Source organism: Ptychodera flava, chromosome 19 (genome assembly GCF_041260155.1).
Source record: "Ptychodera flava strain L36383 chromosome 19, AS_Pfla_20210202, whole genome shotgun sequence".
Classification (NCBI taxonomy): Eukaryota; Metazoa; Hemichordata; class Enteropneusta; family Ptychoderidae; genus Ptychodera; species Ptychodera flava.
In genome coordinates, this window is record NC_091946.1 from 31,224,780 (window position 1) to 31,241,546 (window position 16,767).

General features: G+C 34.7%; 1 protein-coding gene across 4 annotated transcripts in view; it reads left to right on the top strand.

Moving 5' to 3' along the window:
• The window catches only part of LOC139119261 (peripheral plasma membrane protein CASK-like), a 144,924-nt gene that overhangs the window by 119,704 nt on the left and 8,453 nt on the right, over positions 1–16,767 (top strand). For all 4 annotated transcript variants that reach the window (XM_070682968.1, XM_070682970.1, XM_070682966.1 and 1 more), the window contains 4 exons: positions 2,463–2,549; positions 6,701–6,784; positions 8,001–8,192; positions 8,739–8,972. In XM_070682968.1, coding sequence (XP_070539069.1) covers positions 2,463–2,549; positions 6,701–6,784; positions 8,001–8,192; positions 8,739–8,972 — 597 coding nt within the window. The remainder of the gene's footprint in view (positions 1–2,462; positions 2,550–6,700; positions 6,785–8,000; positions 8,193–8,738; positions 8,973–16,767) is intronic.

Sequence of the window (16,767 nt, forward strand, 5' to 3'; positions counted from 1 at the left end):
CTGTATTCACTGTAGTATAAGTGTAACTGTTGTCTAGGAGAATACTTATATTTTCATGCATCTAAATGTTGAAGATTCAATACCCCTTCGCATTATTATGCATCTCGAAACTGACAAAATTAAACTTATGCTCAAACTTGCCGTAGACAACTTTAAACTATTCTCTTTCAGAATCACGAATAATAATTGGTGTCACTGTGCAAATTTTGGAACCAGAGAAACGAATTACCTAAGATTTACCAACATTTGAAATTCAAAATGGCTGCCCTGCCTGTGGAGAAACATAAAATTTCAATTTTCAAGAAACAAAGACACTGAAGATTTGTCTTACTCAAAGGCTTTAAAATGAACCTCATTAAAGCCCCAATGCTGCTAACTTTTGATGATAATTTCACCATTTTTATTTTGAATGTGAACCATAATTCCTTGTTCTTCTCCCGAAAGAATGTTGATATACACAGTATCCTGCTTGTCAACTCAGCCCCGATGGTTGTAAAGTGCATTGTTTATTGTTGAAAACTGACTTCTGGTCCGGACTAGAATTCAAATGTAAACAATGACCATGCATTTTACACATATAGACACTAAGTTGACAAGCTAAATAGTGGGTGTTTCAACATTCTTTGGGGAGTAGAATAAGAAGTTGCAATTGATTTATAAAATGAAAATAATGAAAAAAACCATCGAAAATTAGCAGCACTGGGGCTTTAAGTGGTAGACAAGAAAAAGTATTGTAAAAATTTGAGTGTCCAAAAATCTGTCCCTGAGGCGCATTCTACCTTAAAAGTGAAAGCATGCCAGGTCAGGTAGGGGTCATGAAAATGAAGTATTGTAAATATTTAATGAATTTCTCTGTGCTGTTGATAAAAGTGCAAAATTACCAAAAGTTCAAGAAAGCATTATTTGATGCCTTCTAATACTTTACTCATTCAGCTACCAAAACAAATTTAAATACTTTGAAAATTAACATCACAATACTCTCCTCTGAACGTAAAATTTATAGTGGTTTAAAACAGTTTGAAGTTGTGAATGTAAAAGTGGCAAGGGGGTCGTCATGTGGAAAAGAAGTGAATAAATGTCATCCAAATCTTGCTCTTGATTTCATCTATAATAATATTCAGAATCAGAACTCGTTCCCTTAAGATTGCTCAAACATTTGAAGCAGTGAAAAGCCCTGAATAAGCTAATGTATGAAAAATTCTCAAGCTTAAGGTTGACAGCAGCGAAAAGCCCGACAGAATCTTTGAATGAAAAATTCTCAAGCTGTAGGAGATCAACGTACTTTCTAAAGTGCATACTTCATCCGATAAAAGCGCTTAATCGGTTTGGTTTGAAGATGCGTTCTAACCAAGCACACTTTAACATGCAAGCACATATCAACCCTTCATCCTCTATGGTTCAGTCCAAACCCATTGTTAGCAATAGTGATCGTGGACATGTTAACTGGGAATTGGGGTCAACAGGTCCAAAATGCACCATCTGTAATACACATGTGTAAATCCTCAGCTGTACACAAGAGTTTTGCTGCTCCTTTGTGTTGTCATTTTTGTCTTCAAAAACATCCTTCTGTAGCTCACACTGTAAATTTGATTCATTTCTGTTTCCATATTAAATTAACAAAAACCATTATCTTTACGACAGTGTTTTATAATACTTTTATTCTAACAAGAAAATGACTGGATTTTTTTGAAAAAAAAATAGGGGAAGGAACGAGTTAATATGGTTGCTATTCTTCGATAAAGATATCATGCTTTAAAATCAAAAATTGTCACACAAAGAAAACACAAGAACTGTAGACTATATACCGTAATTCCTGTGGACGTAATTAACTGTCAAAAGCATGTGTACTTTCACCATGAGTTACAACTGTTAAGTTTGCCCAGACTTTGACCTGAGGGGAGTGTACTGCCCTCTAGAGGTAAACTGCTGAGTTCTGATAAATTAGCAAGGCCTTTGTACAGCCACAGCACCAAATGGTATTCTGTCTGATATTAATCCACTGTAAAAAAAACACAAGATAGATATGATTATCTTTATGCATCCCACCCACTCACATTAATAAAAACCAGCCTGTGTGCGACAGTCTGCTTCTATACCAGGAATATAGCTGTCAATGTCAGTGATGAAAATGTTTTCATTCACCCCGGCAGTTCCCTTCTGGAGTTCAAAGGTCAGCAGGGCTGGCATGTACTGATGTGTGACTGTATTTTTCGCGCCGGTCTGACAACAGGGAGATTTTTGTGCCTGCTGATGGTCAGATCTTTGGATATTGTCCAACCCACCAACAACTGATCAGTGGTACCGGTAAACTGTACTGCATACCAAAGCACGTCGAATAGTTAGCGCCTATTTTTTCTATGTCGAATGTCACTTTTGTTTAGTCTGGCTCCGTGCAATTTCTGCCGCAAAAAGATGATAACTAAAAAGAAACGTGACCTCACTCTGTATCTTGTCTATTACAGCTGTATGACAAGATAAACACAAAATCAACAAACCAGCCATACGCTCAGAAAAACCAACCCAGTGATTCAGTACAGAGAGCTCGAGAGGTAAGCAAGTGTTTCATCCATTGTCAGTGCTCTTTATTCAGACTTATTCATGATTTGATTGTTCTGTGTCAGCATGTGTGACAAGTTCGAATCATGATCATTCATAGAAAGCCACAGTAGATTTCTGTGAGAGCTCTTTGATGTATGACTTTGTATTCTCGATTCCAACTTTTACTCTGCTGTGTTTCTTTTACAATAATACATGCCCTGAAACAAAGTTTTATGGATAGACTGTTGATCAAATTTTTCCCAAGGACACCAATTTCTTTTGTAATCACGAAGAAAAATTCAGGATTACCATGCAAAAGATTTGGATTGAAGAAACAAATCACCTAAATTATCCATATTTGAAACTCCACCCGGCTGAAAGTAAATTTTGATTTTCACGAAAACAGGTCGATAAAATCTCTGTCTATTTCACAGGCTTTAAAATGGGTCCATGCATGCAGTAGACCAGAAAAGCATTGTAAAAATTTGAGTGTCCCAAAAATCTGTCCCTGAGGGGCATTCTACCTTAGGTTGCATAGTAATGTGACCTTTCCCGTAGACAAGGGAAATTTGATTGCTTTCACCCTGACCTCAACCAATCATCCCTCAAATACATGTACAATGTGATATTCTTATTGTGAAATGGGCAAAACTATTCAGAGCTGTGGGGGTCCAAAAGTTTTGGATATCAATGTATAACATTAGATTATCCTGATTTTTACTTATTAGCTCCCATATATATATGCATATGTATATATGCAAATGGGAGGTATTCGTATAAGGTGGAAAAATGTCGTCTGTATGTATGTATGTATGTACGTATGTATGTATGTATGTATGTATGTATGTATGTATGTATGTCCGTCCACATCAAAAACTCCTAAACCGTAGCACCTACTGTCTTAGTATTTGGTGTACAGGTGCACCTAGGGGTGGAGATGTGAATTTGTTCAAATGAACATGTCAGTGCCAAAAATATGCAAATGAGGGGAAAAAAAGGAAAAATCCTGCAAATGGCTAAAACTCAGTAAGCATTGGTCAGATTTGGTTGAAACTTGGTATGCAGATCTGATTTCTTTAGGTATTCTAAATTATGTGTGCAAAAATTTGGATGAAATTTGCATGTTTGTATTTTTAGGGTATTTTTTCCGTTTTTAGTCAAAAAATCTTGTTCTCTGAAATCACTCGTCTGATTGCTATGAAACTTGATATTCATGTTCCTCAGGATGACCTCAGTCATGCTTGTACAAATTGTATTGATATTGTCATATTTGTAATTTTGGGGCAATTTTCCCAATTTTTAATAAAAAAAAATTTTTATCCAAAAACTACTGATTTGATAGGTTTGATATTTGGTATACAGGTATCTAAGATTAATCTCAATATAATGTATTGAAGGTATGTTGAAACTGGCAATTTTTTTTTATTTTTGGGGCAATTTTTGCCTTTTTTGGTCAAAAAATTTTTCTCCTAAAACTTCTGATCTGGTAGCTTTCATATCTAGTGTACAGGTTCCTAGGGTTTATGTTAAAATTAGATATATTCAAATTAGGATGAAATCTGCAATTTGTATTTTGAGAGGGGCACCAATGGGTCAATTTTTAGCACCTTGGTCAAAAATTTGTTTCTCAAAATTTACCAGTCTGATTGCTTTGATATTTAGTAAACCGGTTCTTAGGGTTTTTGTTAATAAGATATATTGAAATTAAGTTGAAATCTGGAATTTTGAATTTTTGGGGCAACTTTGCGAAACTGTCAGTTTTACTGGGATATCTTTCATTTTGTATTTTTAAGATTTTTTTTGGTAATTTTATATCTACTGGAACTAAGAGTATATAATGTGGTGATTTAGTAAGCATTTGATATGGTAAACTGTATTTGGTGTTGAAATGCAGTAAAAAAATCCTGGCAGATTTTGAAAAAATTCCAAACAAATGCCAATAAAAAATTCAGCCAGAGAAGGTTTGACAAAAAGAAAAGGTGGGAGAGTGGGGAAAAAAGAATGTACAATGGATCGGATAAAAAAGATAATGTACCTCATCGATCTTCCAGACACCACCCCTTATCAAATGCGCAATTAACCATGCAGTGTATTTTAGTTTAAGATGTCAAGTTAGGTAAAGATTTGAAAGGAATAGTCAAGTTCACCACAGTTTAACTTTATCTCTTGTATCATCATCCTTGTGTAATTGGTTAAGTTTGTAAGTTGTTCCAAATGTGGATGCACCAGCTGTTCTGGAAGAAAACAATGTTTACTTTTCCCTGTAGAGTTTCTGAGTTGATGATTGTATGTTGAAATTTCTCCATGTATCTGGTGTATGGGCAAAGTGTAAACATTGGTTGCATGTTATGTATTTCAGTCTAATATGTCAAATATTGTAAATGAAAAATCAAGAACAGTTTACTGTGTGCTTGTAAAAGATAACGTATTTGTCAATACATATACTGCCTTGCAGATTGATTGTCTTAAAGATTATCACAGAAGTAGAAAAGGAAAAGAAACTAATCAAATTGCTGTAAGATATTCACTCTTAGTGCCTGTATAGGCCTACACTTAACTATTTTATCATTACATACAGCTGTTTGTTATATCTTTATCACTCTCCATGGGCCAAGGCACACTTGGGGTCAATGTCATCACTCTGTGCCAGTCTGTGTATGTCAGTCTGTCTGTATACAGTATGTATGTCCATGTTTCATACAATTGTTGACTTGTTTTGATAACTATATGGGAGCGAACAGTGATGTTGTCACTATTTTTTTTGTAAAACTGAACATATATTTAGTGTTGCTGAATGAAATGCAGTTGCAATGATAAGCCTAAATACTAACCACCGAGGAATTCATTTTATCATGAAAGAATTTACCAATGTTACACTCAGAGGAGAAGGATTCACATTGGAGAATTTATTGTTTTAGCAGTTATCCCATGTTGACCATATTCACAACTGTCACACATACTTTTTATTGGTGAAAACTGTGATATGAGATTGAAACTCAACTGTAAATCATTAATTTTACTGTAAATTTTTCTGTGGGAATATTCTCCCGAACATTGAAGTTGGTTACGTTCTTGAATTTCTAATGCCGCATTTAAATTTCATTCTGAGTTGAACATATTTATGAAGGAAATGTTTTGTTTTTCAGTAGGTTAATTTGAGTAATGTTTTCTAACAATTTCTGCAACAAGCTGAAACGGATTTGAACCAGTTGTAGAGACTTCTGCAGTTTGATTTTGTGTTCATAGTCTTTCACTGTGCACTGGTTGATCTGATGGCCATGACCAAAAAATCAGAGCTAAGAGAAATCATCAGATTATCCTGGGAATATGTAGAAGTCCATGTGACATTGTCATAGATACGGAATATTTGTAGGTTGCATATGGTAACTTTGCAAAATTGAAGACGATAAAGCTCAAACCTGTATGTCAATACCTCAGACTAGACATGATTTCTTTAAGCCAATCAAACTGCACTGCCCCCAGGAGACAACGCTAACAAGCAAGAGTTTGCAATCCATGAAATTGCCACTCCAATCATCCACTAAAAAAAATCAGAAAAAAATTTCAGCATGCAATTCCACTGAAAGATCCTTATCCCAAAGTTCAAGTTCGCTGTCATTCCAATCCCATTTGTGGATTTTAAGGCAGATGTTGGGGAGGAGAAGTGGTGTAGATTTTTCATGCTGTTCCATTATGCTCGACCGAGCCCAGTAATAAGGCAGCTGACTGGTATTTCGATAATCTGGTTTTCGATTGCTCACAGTCCTTTCATAACACGCCTAGAGCTACTTGTCATAAATCGAATTATTCCATGCAAGTGACTTTGATTGCCGTGTTTTGCAAGCGTTACCTTTGACCTGACAATCTGTCCTCGGTGCATTACTCAGGTCTGCGGTAAAAGCATACTAAAATTCCGTGTGCAAGCTAGTCGAGTCCACCAGGTGGAAGAATTGATACAAAAATACAGAGAAAATGGTTTAAAGTGTCACTTGAATTGCTCATTCATTGATAGAGGCCATAAAGCTTAGACAGTACAGTGCCACCTTAACAGCTGTCAATTTGCACAGCCCTGATATTGGTAATGCATCTTGCTCACTTCGATGCTTTACAAAAAAAAATATTTCCTCTACTAAAAGTGAAACGGGTTTTATGTTTCTTGTAGGTGCTAGACAGTGTACGACTTCATTCGCATGACAGTGAAGATGTTGAAGAGCTCCAGGCTATTATAACACAACCACATTTTATGGTGAGGCAGTCATTTTTTGTCCGTTTATAACATTGTGAATTACCAGCGTGAATTTATGCCTGTCTGTTAGACATAGACCCAAGCTATTATATGCTGGAATGATTTGCGACAATGGTAGTGCCGTCCAATTTATCAAGTTTCACAGATGTCTGTAAATAACCATTTCAGCGTTACACGTTCTGCTTCTCAATATATGCATGCGTGTGTTTCATTCCCAGCTGTGTTGGTCCCATCTTGTCATATAACATTCCAACTTTCTATCGATAACTAAAGCTTGGAAAATTGCCAAGTCAATATTTCTTTCTTCGTGTCTCCCATCTGTCTGAATGCAATTTTCTTCATTTACCATTGGACACACAATATTGTTCCATTTGTGAGAATGCCAATACTTCTGGTATCATAATGAGGCAGTTGTTTTATGAATTGAATGACAAATAATCTGTGGACAAATTTGTATCAGTTCAAAAATATTTCTTGACGATATATCTATTCATCAGTAGTATTTGGAAACTCTAACAGAAAGATGAGAACATGCTTGATTGACATCATTTGCATCTCTCGGTATTGATATTCAAATTTTCTTTATGCATGTGGCACTCATTAAAATGAAGTGGTATGAAATTACTTTGTGATTAGTTTTTCAAACGATGTGTTTGAGTGGACATTCATCTTCAGTGTTTTGACAGCATGTTGTTTGTAACATCATTTCGTTAGGGAGCTTCTAACATCGGTGTGTGCAGATACTTTGTCGTTCATACGGTCAATATTGCTTTAGAGTTGTGATGTATCGTTTCAAATCATGGGTCACTGTCAATGTCAATCTTCAAACACTTCCATTGAACGACTGCCACCACACTATGGTTTGGTCAAAGTGAAATCTTGCTCTGTCGTTCTTACATTCGATACTGCTTTGGAATCTGATGCATTATTTCATGTTATGGATCAACCATCAGGTTTTAAATACTTTCAACTGCCACTGTCAGTCAAAGTGCAATCTGTCAGTACAAATCATGTAACAAGTAGGTCATTAGAAGAGGTCATCATGCATAATGAGATCTTGTAACACTTTCAAACAACATTGTAACATTTTGTCCTGTGTTACAATGTTACAACACATTTGCAACATTCTTTCCTGTTGCTATAGCAAATTTGTAACACTGTTTCCTTCACAGTGCAATAGCGTTTATTGAATTTTCTTCTTTCTTTCAATTTCTAGGCATTACTCCAAACCCATGATGTTGTAGCACATGAGGTTTACGGAGAGAACGCAATCCGGGTAACACCTCCCCCAACCAGTCCGTATTTGAATGGTGATGATGACGACAGACCCAACGGAGATTTAGACACCATGGATAATGTCACAAGAGTTCGTTTAGTTCAGTTTCAGAAAAATACAGATGAACCAATGGTAGGTGAACAGAATATGTCATTAAAATGCACATTTGACATTTTCAAAATTTAGAAATGTCAGACTATGCATTTCTGTATGTTGTAGCTATTTTAAATTTGTGAACATTGGTGTTAGCAAAGACTTATGCACACTCTTACAAAGGCATATTATTGCTATTTTGTGGTTCACATAAAGTATTAATACATAAAAATAATATGTAAATGAGATTCAAATTTGACTAATTGATTAGTAAGATGGATTTCAGATGACGATTGCTGGAAATCTTTGAAGACCGGCTTTCTTTACTAAACTTCATTTATTAAAAATCTCACAACAATTTCAAAATAAAGTGCCATTGTGATCAAGAGATTTCTTTGCATTGAATATTTCAAGATGTACCTTTTCCTATGACAAATCGTGATTGTATTCATACTCGTAAAGTGTTGTTGGTTGGAAAATAATAGTCATAAAAGCATATTGATTTTGTCATATTGTGAAAAGGATCTTGTTACATTCACGTCACAACCGTAAACTGATCTTTTACTCAATATCCATGTCTTCTAGGGAATTACCCTGAAAATGAACGATGATGGCCGATGTATAGTGGCCCGGATAATGCATGGCGGGATGATCCACAGACAGGCAACGTTACACGTCAATGATGAAATCCGTGAGATAAATGGAATTAGTGTTAGCAATCAGTCAGTGGAACAGCTACAGAAAATCTTACGAGACGCCCGAGGCAGCATCACATTTAAGATTGTGCCAAGTTATCGAAGCGCTCCACAGCCTTGCGAGGTATACCATCCAAAAAGTACTTATACTAGAAGTAATAGAAGATACTAACTTTCAGAATAATCATAGTTTTTAACCAACCTCCCATGCCTAAATGTACTCTTTTGTGGCTGTCATACAGTGCAAATATGTACTTTTTTGCTCTATGAGAGTTGCAGAGGGTCCACTAAATAAGAGATTGCAACATTGTAGCTAAAATTGCCCAATTCAAGTATTGTTTGCTACAGTTTCCACTCAGTAGGAGCTTGCAACATTGTAGCTAAAATTACTCAATTCAGATATTGTTTGTTACAAAGGTTCCACTCAATAGGATATTGCAACATTGTAGCTAAAATTGCCCAATTCAGATATTGTTTGTTACAGAGTTTCCACTCAGTAGGATCTTGCAACATAGTCGCTAAAATTACTCAATTCAGATATTGTTTGTTAGGAGGTTCCACTCAATAGGAGATTGAATCATTGTAGCTAAAATTGCCCATTTCTGGTATTTTGTTATGAGGTTCTACTCAATTGGAGATTGCAACAATGCAGCTAAAAATTACCCAATTCAAGTATTGTTTATTGCAGATTAGTTAGAAATTAAACAAAAAGAGTATTCTTACAACATTATCATACAGTGTTCAGCTCTGAACCTCTCTGAACTCCTGATCCAGCTTATTACTTTGTTCAGAGGTTGCTTCTTATTTGGTGAATTTATGCTATGGGTTGCAAGTTTTCGAGTCAAGAAAAAAAAATTACCGCATTGTGTAGACTTAGACAAAAGATTAATTAAGCTATATTTTAACCCACCTACCATCCCACCGTCTCTGTACACCATAATAGCGATGAGGGATTTGCTAACACTTCTCAGTTAGTAGTTACCAATGATTCTGAAGTTGACACTAGACAGCGATATTTTTCATTTGAATTTAATGTTACAAGTTGTTCACAGTAATGACATAACATGAATGGGTGAAAAATGTACCAAACAGAAATTAATGATATACCATAATTGTTCAGGAGGAGATACAATGGAAGCAATTATTGACAACCATAATTGTTCAGAGGGAGATACAGTGGAAGCAATTTTTGACAGACAAGTTTCTGATACTTCTGTCGGAAATGCTTGTGTATAATATGTCACTGAAATAACCTTATTACATAGAGTTGATGGTGAATAATGATTGTTGGAGAAACTTAACCCATTCAGGGCTGAGTTTCTCATAACTTACCAGAGCTACTCATATATATGGGTTTAGGCTATCAGTAGGTAGCTTAGTTTTAAAAGGTATATAGTAACACGGCTTGTGATGAATAATTTTGTTGAAAAAAACAAAACAAAAATTATCAATTTATCACTACTTTTACTACAGCTGAACTTTCATGTAGTATGGTTGAGGTGTAGTGCTGATGATGCTACATCTTTCTCTTTTAGTTAGGTCAACAGTTTCATTAATGTGTGGTCCTTGGGCATCAAAGTTTGTCTATCTTTTGTAATAATTTTCATATCTTTTTATAGAGTCACAATGAAAATTTAGCAAGATACATTGAATAGATTTAATTCCTTCCATTTTTCTGTTGGATTCAATACTTATGTTCTATCAGTTCAGTAATATTACAACCATGGTGAATCATTGCCTTTTGTAATTATGTTAATTTATGCAAATTGATAAAAACTGAAGTTTTGCCATTGGTCAGGATTCCTAATTTACAAATTCAACAGATGTTGGAGGCTAATTTATGCAAAAAATATAGAGTAATTTCAAAAAGGAGTGTATTAATGATTGTTCCGTCAGACTATGACGCTGTATTTGAACTTTGACCTGCATTCTTTTTAGATGGAATGAAATGTTGTTATTCATTGTATGGAAGACATTTACAACGAGTCAGGTTCAATAATCATTTGTGAGGTGTATGTCCTCCCTAGTTTTTGGTAGTTTGTGTGAATACCACTGTGTTCCTGAATTTTATGGTTATATTGATAACCACAAATGTGATGTGTGTAAGAATAATCAGGTTGTGATTGTGGGACAATGAGGAAGGAAAGTTTACTAAATTTTTTTCTGAATAGTCAAGAAGTTAAAAAACAAACACATATTGAGCTGTTGCCTTAACTAACAAAGTCAAGAGCATTTCTTTTGTTTATTGGAATCAGCATGGAGCAAATGTTTTTCAAAACTGCTTGTAATGTTTAGTGGACATTGAAAATGTGTTTAACTTCAGTGCCGGCAACTTTATTCAAATACTGAAACTGATATTATTTACATAACAATGAACATGTTTGAAAATTATTCATATCATATTATTCATAATGAAATGCAAGCGAGCTTTTTATGATGAAGGGGAGTATCATATAAACTTTTTTGTGAAGAAATCAAATATGCAATCATTTCTAAAGATTTTCATGTGCATTTTATTTACCATAAAAATATAAATTCGTATATTTTTCTTTGCAGTGGAAATTTCCAGATCAGGGTTAGGGGTTTTACCTTTAACATAACTTGGCTGTCTTAGAGTTTTATAGATGAAATTGTTGAGTAGATGAAATTATTCAATCGAAAAGTTAGCCTAGAAAGTTAGATCAGCGTTAGTGAAGTGAGAATTACGTTACAAAGTTTGTTAAAAAGCACCTGCAGTTTTCACAAATCAAAAACATATCGCAAGACTTTTGTTGCAAGGCTGTTTTCAGGTTGTACATTGGATTTTCTTGGCTGCATGATTGTACTCTGTCTGCCAAATAAATCTGATTTTTTCTCTCCTCACACTAACCTGTCTATCTGTCTTTTGTTGTAAACTCTCCCCTCTCTGTGCATGATAACCATTGCATGAAAAACACTAACGCTCTTCTCAACTTCATGAAATCAAAATGTAGCGCAGTTTTTCACTTTTCTTAACTCTCCTCAAACCACACCCATTCCTTTGCAATCTTCCTGGATATATTTTTCTCACAGTCTCATAGAATATCTGATCTTTCACATAAAACATACGAGAAAAATCTTGTCAAAGCAGCTCTCTTTCTGTCTCTATGGTGATAGCTCCTTTTCAAGATAATGCTTGCATTGAAAAAAATACATGCCTTCACCAAGATTATCAAAGGCTTTTACTTCGGCAATATTTTTGTGGAGAGATTTTGCATCTAAACATAGTAACATGAAAAATCTTATCATCCATTTCTTTTTGCCTCACTCTTTCTTTGCCATAAATGCAGACAGATTACAAATTTCAGCCCCGTCACTGCCACCATGCAGACAGATTATAAATTTCTGCTTCATTGATTTTCTGCTTTTTTCCACCCAAAAGTAAAAGTTAATTCATAAGCTACTGTAATACTCAAGTTTAGAAATAGGTACTTAAGCTTAGTATGCAAATAGCAGCCACATCTCGTAAAAAGTTAGCGAAATACAAGATTCATTAAAATTTTGCATTTCATAGCCAAGAAAATAACATGATGCCAGAGGTAAATAAAAAATAAATTAAAAATAAAATTGTGAACACACAGTTGGCATAAAGCATGTCAAATTGTAATTCCTAAAAAATGGCTTTGCTATTGACATCAAAGCCAACAGAAAGGTGAACGTAAATGTCTGTGTGTCTTTGCTGACATATAGTCTGCATATTAGAATGATTGTTTGGAGCTTGTGATCTTACAGCAGACAAACAATAGGTGAGTTTTCATAGTTTATTGTGCTGATGGTGAAATGAGTTTGATAGTGCAAGTCATAAATCAACCCATGAGGCTGTCTAAGCATGGCTGACATCTGATGTAACGCAAGAGTGAATAACTACATATTTTAGAGACGTAAATGTTGAATCGTCTGCAATTTTCTAATTCAGATGCTAAAAGGGGTTAACTGTAGAGATCTTGATAGCACTGAAGGTACATTTTCTAATCCATTAACTGTTTAACTATCCTAGTATCCTGAGATTACTCAACACAGATCATGCAAGACATTAATTTTCCCTCTAGCTTTATACAGCTGCACTTTTAGCAAATTTTAGCGGCTGACTCGCAGCGTGTTTGCAAGGTTATATCTGATAGGTCGATTGTCACTATTCACAGCAACTTAGGGAGTTTACTTGTATTATTTAATTGTAATGGTAAGATTCTGCCAACCAATTGGATAACAGCTTCGAAATCGCTGCAAGTTGGCCCAATTTTAGAGACAAATGTTATGGTCTTTAGCTCAAAAGTGTTTTTAGCTACTATAGACTATAGTCTATAGAAGCTATTGGGATGGGTATCCGTCCGCATCCGTCGTCAGTCTGTATGTATGTATGTATGTATGTCCGTTTGTGAGGCGTCCGTCCACTCAAATATCTTGAGAACCGCAGTACTTACTGATTTGATATTTGTTGTGTTGATGAAAATATGATTTTGAGAAACTGTTTTTTTTTAATTTTTTGATATTGTTGAAAATAAGCAAATTAATGCCAAAAAAGGTGTTTTTGGTAAAAATCTTCTTCTTCATAACCGCTGGTCAGACAGCTTTGTTATTTGGTATACAGGTCCCTAGGGATAACCCAACTTAGATTTGTTCAAATTGTGATGAAATATGCAAATCTGTATTTTTAAGGAATTTTTTTGTCATTTTTGGTCAAATTTGACTTACATTGTAAGTAATTCTTGTACTGTATAAACCCTATCAATTCACCCAGAAAAAAATAATTAATATGATTTTAAATAATTGAATTAATTAGGAAATCATCAAAGCCAAAATAATTTTAGTGTGGAATTATCAGAAAGGTCAACTTTTTTGGACAGTTCATAGTGAAATGCTTACCATCTTGGAGGATTAAAACATGTAAAGGCAACTTTCCTGAATCCCAATTGAATCCCAACCGGCATTTAGTGTGCCCTGTATGTTATCTAAAAGAAATTGCTCTTAATAGTTTGTCATGATAGAGGTGGTCAAATAAATAGAGATAGAGAAAGTTCTAATTTCCATTTATGGTTGACTGGGTAAGGATAAAATAAATACTTTTTGAGGAAAAAAATAGAGTGGTCAATTAAAAGAGTGGTCAAAGTGATAGGGTTTTTATGGTAAAGCTGGGCTGTAAGATTCCTCATGTGCTATTTATAGCAATTATGCAATCTGTGTAAACAGTGCAATGAAAGTGTTACTTGATTCCTTATAATGCTTTTGATGACCTTTAACTTCTCAAGTTTCAAACATTTGTCTCTTCAGTGTGCTTTCTCTGACTACTTACAGAACTTACTTACAATGTTAATTTAAAAGTTAAAATGTGCTTGGTTAATAGGATGAAAATACTGATATTAAAAGATAAACCAGCTCAAATATCCACCTTCTTCATCAATACATGTGTCACAAAAGGTTATTCTCTACATACACAGCAGAGCTCTGTCAACTGTTGGGTCGCTTGTTTTTCAAAACCGCTAGTCAGACAGCTTTAATATTTGGTTTACAGGCCCCTAGGATGACCTTAGTGAGATAATTTCATACAGTCAGGAAATACTTAATTTTGTATCCATGTCTATAGTAGCTTCAGGGACTTTGGCCCTATGTTTGTTGATATTTCCCAGCATGTTTATTTTTGTGTTTAGACCAATATGAAATGACGCATAGCAGATTTTTTTCACAAAAATGGAAAAATTTGCCTCAAAATATTTTACAATCTGGTGAAAGAGAGTACAACAACCCAGGAAAGCAGACAAATAATTACGGCCTGTTTATTTATTCATTCACTGGTCTGCAGCTGCAGACTAAATACATAACAACTTCGATGTTTTCTGGCAAAAAATGTTAACAATGAACATATCATTCCAAGAATTTGGAATGTTTGACAGAACTCGGTAATCTGAACTGACAATACTGCGATACCAAGTAGCTATGGCAACTAAGTCATAGCATTGTGTTTGATTCGAAGAGAATCTTGTGTCTGTGTGTACATGTTCTGCATTTATACATGACCCTAGATTAGAATGGATTGAAAGTTGGAGTATTGTAGAATTAAATGAATATTGGAAGGTATCTAGGGTAGAATTAATCCACAGGTGAGTGAATTTCATGTCATGTCTGGTGATTGAAGGATAAATGTAAGAATAAAACAACAACCGACAACCAAAAGCAGAAGTATGCATTCAAATTTTTAATAGATTTGGGAAAAAAATTATGAAATAACAAATAAAAGACTTTTCAATGAATATTAAATTAATTGCAATATAAAGTGAATAATAGTGATAATTAATGCATGATGAAGGAAAAATATGCAACCAAGTAAATAATGTAGGATTGTATTGCATGAATTTTATGCAGTGTTTTGTGTTTATCATGTAAGTACTGATTTATGTGCAGAATAGGTCTATAAATGACTTGGGGGGGCGGGGTAGCTCCACAGTATGTCATTGTTACAGAAGACAAAGATCATGAATTTTTAATTTGCTTGATTGATAATATCAGTTGAACAAATATTCATAGGTAGTTTCATAGAGTTTGTACAGAGGGTTTGGAACGTTAGCATATGGTTTCCGATCTACTGACATTGTAAACTGTTCTGCTGTTGCCCAATATGCGTAAAACCAGTAATGGCAATATGTGTGATGCAATGTCCTGGCCGTGAACCATGTAGTGAAATACAAAACACAGGTCTGAATGAAGGACGGGCAGCTTTGATGGACGATGGGAAATTTGAGTCATGACTGAAGGGGTTCGGTACAGTCAAATCAGTAATCAATAATGGTTATGTCTTTTGGATGCTGAAATCAAGAATATTAACTCTGTCATGCTTATGAACAATCAATAACTTTCAATAAAAACTTTAAAGTTGGAGGTCTATCAAAAATAGATCACCCCCAAAAAATAATCCTATTTTCAGTTTTCTGGCCTCAATAGGCAAAGTGATAGGACACCCTAAATCTGTTCAATTTTAGTGAGAAATTTCATTGATCAAACCAGATGAATATTTCTGTCTTTCTTAATGTAAATGATGTTCACTCTCCTTTGCTCTGATTTTACCGGAGTTGTGAGTACTTCTCCCATGATGCAGTAGGGCAGTACACATCTGTAGGATGTCACAGATGTTGTATTGTGGGTAATTGGACTAAACCTGAACAGAAACTGTTTTTAATATGAAGACTTGGTATGAGAAAATTACTTTTTTCTTTTTTATTATTTTCCAATTGTTGTGGAGGTTCATGTAGAGATATCAGTGCTGGTTGTGTCACAAAGATTAATTGGACAGAAATGTGATTGTAGTTTTCTAATTAGTCGTGGCATATTTTATTGGGTATTCTGAACTGTATAATTGTACAGTAATGAACCAAATCAATCATACTTATATTATAAACAATAACTTGAATAAGGATATTAATCACTGTCTATAAATAATCAGGGAATCATAGTTTGAAAAGTCATGTGGAATTTGATATTTTCCCATCAAAATTGAGTTAAAACAGCATATTTCACGATGTGTCTGTGTGTCTGATAGGTTTTACCTGACGCCATTTATGAAACAAATATTACCGGTAGTAGTGTCACACTCCTATACTTACCCACTCACAAACTTTAAACCCTTCTACAGTAAACGGATCCCAGTATCATTGCCTTTGGTTCTGTGAATTCTTTTATAGAAGAGTAGCCCCCGAGATAGATTAATAGATTGGCAACTCTTAGACCTAATGTTCACATACACCCAAAAAGCTAACTTTGGCACCTATTTCAGCTAAAAGTTTTATGTCATTTTAACAGAATTTCCATCGTAGATTGCATCCTCAAGTTACTTCAGTTAAACAGTTTTGTAGAAAAGACAAGTGTGGCTTTTTCTGTGTGCAGAGCACTGTACTCTTTTGATGCCATAGACT